Source organism: Leptonotus elevatus, chromosome 4, assembly GCF_054856555.1.
Source record: "Leptonotus elevatus isolate MCC_2025b chromosome 4, RoL_Lele_1.0, whole genome shotgun sequence".
Taxonomy (NCBI): domain Eukaryota; kingdom Metazoa; phylum Chordata; class Actinopteri; order Syngnathiformes; family Syngnathidae; genus Leptonotus; species Leptonotus elevatus.
The window spans coordinates 15,017,682-15,026,005 of NC_141242.1; the positions used below are offsets into that span (position 1 = coordinate 15,017,682).

General features: G+C 39.1%; 1 protein-coding gene across 1 annotated transcript; it reads left to right on the forward strand.

Moving 5' to 3' along the window:
* Positions 1–93: 93 nt before the first annotated feature.
* Positions 94–3,308, forward strand: ciao2a (cytosolic iron-sulfur assembly component 2A). Its single transcript, XM_086073865.1, has 5 exons — positions 94–339; positions 1,017–1,181; positions 1,760–1,809; positions 2,064–2,109; positions 2,409–3,308. The coding sequence occupies exons 1-5, from the start codon at positions 312–314 to the stop codon at positions 2,507–2,509; spliced, it is 390 nt and encodes a 129-aa protein (XP_085929991.1). The 5' UTR covers positions 94–311; the 3' UTR covers positions 2,510–3,308.
* Positions 3,309–8,324: the final 5,016 nt, after the last annotated feature.

Genomic DNA, 8,324 nt, shown 5'->3' on the forward strand with positions numbered 1-8,324 from the left:
GAGTAAGTCAAATGGAGACTTTTTTGCTCTTCTGATGAGTCGGTTTCAGCTAGCACGATCGATCGAGCATCATCGATTACTTTTGACGGAAACAAAATGTCAGCCTGTGGCTGCTATCTGGAGCTGATCTGAGAACAGTTGACATATGTCTGATGTTGACGTTGTGTCAACTGTCTTTCTGTTGAGTCGAAGTCACTTATTTTCTCTCTGCATTTTATGTTTCTGCCTGTTATCATGACCATCACACACAGTGCTTGTTAACCGCCACCTCGGGCCACACTGACGCCAGAATTCTTCTGAGGAGCGCAATAATGGAAGAGAAAGCCCTGGAAGTTTACGGTAGGTTAAGAAAGAGGTCAAGTAATGACACGATGATCATTTGAACGACAAGTAACGTGAATAAATATAAAGTCATCATCGGTTTAAAATTTGGTGTAAGCGGATCTTTAAAAAAAAAGTTGAGTCAATCAGCAGATTCATTTTAATCAATTTAAAGTCACTCTTACCAATGCAATCACATTTAATGTATAATGCGCAAAGGTAATCAAGTCCCACACCAAACTCCAGTATTTTATTTAACGGCTGTTCTTGTCGTAGACGCTGCAACCCACAATTTAAGGTAATCTAATTTCATTCATGTATTTTCTAGGTTTCATAACTATTCTTGTAGAAATATAGTGTATTTGAGTTCCCCAATTTACGAGTTTTGTTTATTTACGAGACTTCTCTTGGTCATTTGTATTTTTTTATGTTGTTGTTTTGCTTTGAGTTGCGAGCTTCGGATATGCCTCCGCTCTAGTGAAGAAAAAAATTGAGTAATGTGGGCAAGAAAAGCCACAGTCACCTCACCAGTGCACACTCAGATGTTTATATAACAATGTCGCTCATGAAGCCACGCCCCTTAAGGGCAGCCATCTAACACACGGACGCTAGTACACTCAGTAATTGCACTTAATAAAACCAACGTGGGGAAGTATAAGCATTACAAAAAAAGGTATTCCTGTGTTTTGAGCCAGACGTGATTCGATCCATCCGAGACCCGGAGAAGCCCAACACGCTTGAGGAGCTGGACGTGGTGTCAGAGAAGTGCGTGGAGGTCCAGGAGCTAGGCAACGACGAGTACCTCATCATCATCAAGTTCTCCCCGACCGTCCCACACTGCTCCCTGGCCACACTCATTGGTCAGTTTCTTCATCTTGGCCTCATCTTGCCCTCCACTTTTGTGTCATCCTGACTGTTGTTAGAGTATACAATATTAAGTATTGTACTCTTTGCGTGTTCAATTAACTGAATGGTGAGATTCTGTTGAAGAAGTTCCTTTGCAAAAGTAAATAATTACCAGAAGCTTCTGATCACACAAATGAAGTCACCCAAGCAGTGCTCTGTTCAAATGTGTGTCTTCTCTCCAGCCCACATCATTATTTATTCACAAAGAGGGTTCATAAAAAAGTCAGCCCACAACACACCTGGTTACAACTGAATGAATACAAGAGAATCCGTTCCCATGGGTATAAATCAGATTAGAAAAAATACAATAATAATAAGCCTGACTCCCTTCCGACACAGCAGAATCCCGGCCCTCCCATTAGATAACAAATGAATGTTTGAACTCGTTGCCCTTCCTCATGAAAGTAACACAGACAAGAATACAATTCATTGAGCCTACACTGAGTCAACTAAATCCAAAACGGCTAAAATATAAATTAAAACTAAAAAACAATGTTAATAACTCATCACTGTTTATTGCATGTGTGCACAGGTTTGTGTTTACAAGTCAAGCTCCAAAGATGTCTGCCCTACAAACACAAAGTGAGTGCATGACAACACAGAAACTTGTTACCATTACATTGACTGTGTTGGGAATCACTCGCTATCCACTACTGTCGTTCCGTGCCATATTGTGGTTCATTTTTTTCTGGGTGTTCCGGAACATAACCCGCGCAATAAACGAGGTACTGATCTACTGTATGTAAAAATCTCTGTATGGTGATTAGGGAGTGGGACGGTAGAAACGGATTCCCAATATAGTCACTGTGTCACATGACTTACTTGTTTCTCATCAGCTGGAGATTTACATCAGTGAAGGAAAACACTCCACCGAAGAGGACAGTAAGTCACTTTGCTTTTAAGTGCATGTGATGTATTTAATGTCGCGTATGTGTGTGTATGAAGTATGAACCTTGCATGGGGAGTTCTTGTATTAATCTAGAACTATTTCACTTAAAATTGGTTTATTCAAATGTGTATTAATTTCTGATTATTATTATTTTTTTACATTCATTTATCTCATGAGATAATTAATTTCAATTCACTTGTATAATTTGATTATTTATTGATGAAGTCATGTGAAATGAAAGCATTATGCCGACAATGAGTTTTCTCATTTGTATTTCTGTGTTTGCGTCCAGTCAACAAGCAGATCAACGACAAGGAACGAGTGGCAGCTGCCATGGAGAATCCAAACCTCAGGGACATTGTGGAGCAGTGCGTCATCGAACCTGATGACTGACTTCATGTGCGTGTGCGTTTGTGTGCCTTAATGCATGTATGTTCAAGAGTGTGAGTGTTGTATGATCCACTGTGTGTATGTGTGTCCGGGGAGGCAGAGCCTTACCTTCATGTGAAGAGTAAAAAAAAGAAAAGAAGGGTTATATTATTATTATTTTTTTCCATTTTAGCTCTCTGGTATGTGCTTTATTATTCCCTATTGTAAAAGTTTTTTTTTTTTTTTAATTTACGATTATTATTTTTTGCACAATGAATGCTATTTTTTGATTTATTAAACATGATTAAACATGCACAAAAGCTCACCAAACGTTGCATACTCATTAGGCCTTGTGAAAATTTTAGATATTTTAATGTTGTCATGCACAAGTACAGAAAAAAAAATGGCTGCGTTGCACCCCCTACAATGGAAAATCTAAATCCAAGAAGAACTACCAGACTGCGATGACCAGACTCCAGAAGGTATTCAATGTGCCCAAGTCGCCGATGTATTTCCACATTAACTTCATAGTCACAGCCACAGTCATAAACCCAATGAAGAAGCCTGAGCTTTTCATAGGACCTGGACGCAGGCATCCTCAAATTCAGCGTGCGGAAACAAATGAAGGAGAATGTTTTAACTTTTTTTTTCTTTAGGAAACTTATGGAGGCTTACCTTGCTTTATGTATTCCCCCTTTGATTGAAAATGACATCCAAAATGCTACGCATAGTGTCATTTTGACTGATGTTAGTATAGTTTCACACTAACGTTTTAATAGTCAATTTAGTTGGATGACTGCTGTGTCACTGCATTAACAAGGGAATAGCAATTTATAGTTGAAAATGAATATTTGTGGTGCTTAAATATTCTATAAACAAACTTTCAGCACAGCTCCTTTGAAACCAAATAAATGATGAAGAAGAAATATTTAGATGAAGAGCCCTGAGAGTCTTGTGAATTTTAAGTGATCGATGAGAAATTTAGTCCTTTCTATTTTGGGATCACCACAAACAGGGGATACACAACAGCTTTGAAATGATTCAACGACTACACCTGCATGAAAATGAAATACGTAAATACATCAATGAATTGCAATTGCTGTACAGTAAGTGCAGTCAAATCCTTTACCATTCTTAGCCACAAGATGGTAGTCTAAGCTTCGACGTGGCAGGGTGACGATAAACTTGCTCCCTGTGTCGGTGCCCCCCCCCTTTATATTTTAAATTCAGACATACAACGACTTTTTTTGTCATCACCATCAGTATAATGTGAGAGAAACTTAAGGTTTACGTTTTGTAAGCATAGATTGTTCACGGGCAATAAATATGAGCCTTTAGTGCATTTAACTATAGTTTTTAGCATGTTGAAATGTCTAAAGACTGAGTGAGACAGCCCTTTGGGTGCACCTGTGCCATAAACAGGGAGGAGATTTATGAAAGCTTAAATTACAGAGATGGAAAAAACAACAACACGATTCTCACAATGTAGGCTAACCAAACATCACTGTGGTTGTGCAATGGGCTCATCTCTGTTTTAAGTGAATTAGAAGCAACACATTTCTATTCGTGTTTCTACTATTCTCTCTACTTCTATATTTGTATTTGTTTAACACAGCATATTTAATGCATCTTAATGCGCAAGTGTGTATCCATTTTGTCGTTACCATATAAACACAAATAAAGTATTCAGATTTCAAAATAATTGATGTTATGAGAAAAGCCACTCCAGGATAAAATTCTCAACATAAAAACTATCATTGTAAAATGAGTGTTTCCTATGGTCATGTTGGACAAAAGTATTGGGACAGCGCAAATGCCTTGAATGCCAGTCTTTCACTTTTTGATGTATTACGTTTTATGATTTTTTTTTGTAACAATCCTTGTATATGAAAGTAAGAATCCCAACTTTAATGAATGGCTGACCTGAGGTCTTGTGAGGTCAGGAGTGACGTCAAGCATGACAGCCCTTTAGCTTGAAGGTTTGGCGTTTTGGTTTGGAATTTTGGCCCCAAAATTTATACACATTTTTATATACATGAGCAATCCAGGGAATGGACCAAATTAGGGCCCCAAGCAAAATTGTGGGCACCTAGACGGCAGTTTATCATGCCCCCAATTTTTTTTTGCCAACACAGGTGTGGGGGAATTGATCCCAAAAGACGCCGGCCCACCGAGCGTCTGCCCTGGATGGCAGATGGCCAGTCCAGCCCTGCACACACATTTTCAGAAATTGGCAGGTGACAAAAGATTTTCATTGTTGTTAAATTTGACAAATGATGAGTGACCCAACTATTTTTATAGAAGCAATTAGAATAGCAAAATTTCCTTTTTTTTTAACACGTATTATTATATTTTTTTTAAAGAAAAAAAGAGAGGACATTTTGCTATTCTAATTGCTTCTATAAAAAGAGTAGCAACATTTCAAAAATAAAACAAAACCTGAAACACTGAACAATTTCAACTTGCCATGAGCGCTAATTTTGCTCTTGTCATCAACACTTTCGTTTTTTTATGTGCAGGCTGCGAGTTTACACGGGAGGAAAATAGAAGGTAACATGCACACTAATTCCCAACCACACTCGCCCACTTAACAAATGTATTTATGTGCACATCAGCGAAATCCTCCCACCCTTTTTCAAACACACTGACTTGGCCCACCCTCCACTTTCTCCTCCCTCATCCCTCTTTCTCTTGCAGGTCAAGGCAGATAGTGAAGAGATAAATATCAGTGGTAATAAAAGGCCTGCATCATGAATAATAAAACAGCAGTAATCTCCTACCAATGATTTATATATCTACAGCCTCTGATGGCTGCACACGCTCAACGCAAGCGCAGGGGGGAGTCGCGCATTGAGCACTGTTAAATTGAGACAAATGGTGATGCAGAGTCTGGAAGTGGCCTTACACACACACTCACACGGCAGCAGTCACTTACCTACACACACACAGACAAGACGCCCGCCCACACTTGTCAAAAAAGAACACAAGAGATTTATGCCGAAAATATCGAGACATGGACAGACTCGCACCGTCTCAGAGATTGGTAAAATGTCGGCAAAGAGAAGCGGGAGTTTACAGGCTTTTATTTTGTCAAGAGTCAAACTCACTTTGGCTGATGGAGGGGAAGAGGTGAGGATAAATATAGCTGACCAGGGCACATTTTCTCCTGCTGCTTTGTGTTCTGTGCAGGACTTGAGATGAGAGGTCACTTTAGCTGTCAAAACAGAAAGCTTGGCCTACCTGTAACCATACACGCGTCACATTTAAATGTTTGGATTTGATTATTGTATTTTTTTTGGTTTATGGACCAACCCCAGAAAGCGTCAATCTTTGTGAAAAATTTAATCTGAGTATGAAACAAAAATAAAGTAACAGAGGTAAATGAATCATATACAGGAGTAGAATTTATTTCTCTGGAAGAATGCTTCTCAATTAGAATAAAGGAGAGAATAAAGTATTTTGCACCCCCTTCCCCAACTCTCCGCCACAACTATAAATAGTATCATTGGTCTATAAAATTGTACAACTCTACAGACGAGCGACAATGGGAGCACCACTGCCACCTACTGTAGTGGATGGGGAATTAGTCTTTATTCTTGTACAGCAAAAACAAAAAACGTATTCCCAGGGGTCACGCGCTGTTAAAGTCTTGACCATAGTACGGTTGTTTTTTGTTTGTTTGATATGCCCCCCACTGGCAAGGTATGGCTACTGCATTTATAGGGGAGTACTCACAGATACAGTATGATCACTGCTTTCGAGCTGCATGCTTTTGGCAACGCTAAGCTAGGAGGGGCAACGTCAAAATTGCAACGTGAACGTAAATGCAACATGCTTTTGGACTTATATCCATCAGGTAATTTGATGAAATAGGTTAGATACAGGAAAATAAGTGGTTTTGTGTTCAGGAGTTTGCCAAAAAATCAAATTTTCTTTGGTTAAAATTTTGGCAAACTCAACTTGGATAGCCATTAGCTCACCCATGACTCTAATGCGAACAAGTGCTATAGAAATATATGTATGTTAAATACACGTGTGGTTCGCTCAGATAAAGCCAGCAAAAGAGTACCTGTGGTTATTTCAAACAATTTAAAAATCCATTTTGATACTGATAATGACTATCATGACTTAGCTTTTTCATTTTTCACAATTATCCCCATAGGACTGTTTTCTTTTCAGTGTTGTACAAATGCACATTTTCTATTGTAGCTATTTGATCATATTTAGATTTTGCATCTTGATAGCATGAAATGTATGACATTCAGATGAGTTCACAGTATATATCACATGATTCACAATTACAGTCCTTGTTGACATTTATTGTGGGACACAAATCACACTTGATGGTGTCGGAGAGGCCTGTGAGACTCAGGTCTTTGAAATAACTTTGACGTGATGTAATCCTTTTTAATGCCACTTAAATCTGCCCTATATATTTTTGCATTAGGCTCTTTAAGGTCTTTGCATTAATCTGTGTAGAAAATTACAACTTCTTTTCATTCTCACCCACTACTTGCCTTTATTTTGACTTTTCATTCCTTGCTCCATTCCTCCCTCCTCCTCTCCTGTCCTCGCTCATCTCCCACTCTTCTTCTTCCACACAGCCGTTGAGTACCTGCAATATTAAAATGCAACAAACACACGGAAATCTGCTTTGTTTCTCTTCTCCTCTTCCTCCACCCGGCATCATATCTTTATTCCTCCTCCTGCCTGCCTGACACATCTCTTCTGTCCTCTTCCTGAGCCAAACATAAATGCCTTTTTCATCCTCTTCAATTTCACTCTTCATCTCCTCTCCAGCAAATCGCTCGTCTTCCTCCCTCCCTCCGCCTCCTTTTTTTTTTTTTTTTATCTCCCTCCCACTGTGTGATCCGTAGCAGACATGCCTATTTGGTGCTACAACCTATTTAGGGTCCGGCTGCCGTAGCTGCAAAGTAATTGGAAGTGGAGTCACAGCTAGCACAGACAACATGGTGTCCGTCTGTGTGTGTGTGTGTGTGACTAGTGAGGAGGGTGACCAGTCTCTGGTGCGAGGAAGAAAACAAAATAAAAGAAAAAACAATCAGAAGACGTAAGAGGAAAATGACACACAACAGTCTGTGTTATTGATTGACTGTACTGATTCCATTAAAGATAGCTTACATTTCAACGTCACTAGTAGGCAGAGTTCATGATGGTAAATCCCCCACATATCATCACCCCGGGTACATACAGAAAGACAATGTTTTTTTTTGTCCTGATGTTCGCCCCTTCCCGACCAAGGATGCCTGAAAATCTCATGTCTTATCACAGTCAATGAACTATTACGGGAAAAAATGTGTTTTTGTGTGATTGTGGTTTTCATATAGGAAAAAAAAAGTATCAGGCTGTATTTTTGTTCGTTATTGTTGATGTTAGCTGAGTTAGCTGAAGACTGCCCCAGCCGAAAAACCCCACTAAGCACGGGGAGAACATTCAAACTCCACACAAATTGTGAATTGAAGTTGGAACCTCAAACCTCAGAAATGTCAGGCAGACATTAGTCTGCTGTGCTGCCTGCTAAAGCTACAGTAAATACTGTATTTATCCACAATATGTACTTTTTTCTTTCTACATTGTTGCATTGCTACCTCAAATAAAACGACCACCAACAAATAGTTACTCTCAGCCACCGCATCATGTACTTAGATACGCTTAATCATATGCACGGATGACAATGCATTGCCATCATTTCTTTTCTCACAATGGTTCCTGATTTCCTGGCAAAAAGATATACAGTCGTTCTTTTCAAGACATAATAGTGTCAGATAATATTTAAAGAATAAAACCATAATCTGTGTGGTTACAACTTACAAAAGTA

Coding starts and splice junctions, on each gene's coding strand:
- ciao2a (XM_086073865.1), top strand. CDS start 312: ATGGAAGAGAAAGCCCTGGAAGTTTACG. Junction 340..1,016: donor GAAAGCCCTGGAAGTTTACG/GTAGGTTAAGAA, acceptor GTTTTGAGCCAG/ACGTGATTCGATCCATCCGA. Junction 2,110..2,408: donor ACACTCCACCGAAGAGGACA/GTAAGTCACTTT, acceptor GTTTGCGTCCAG/TCAACAAGCAGATCAACGAC.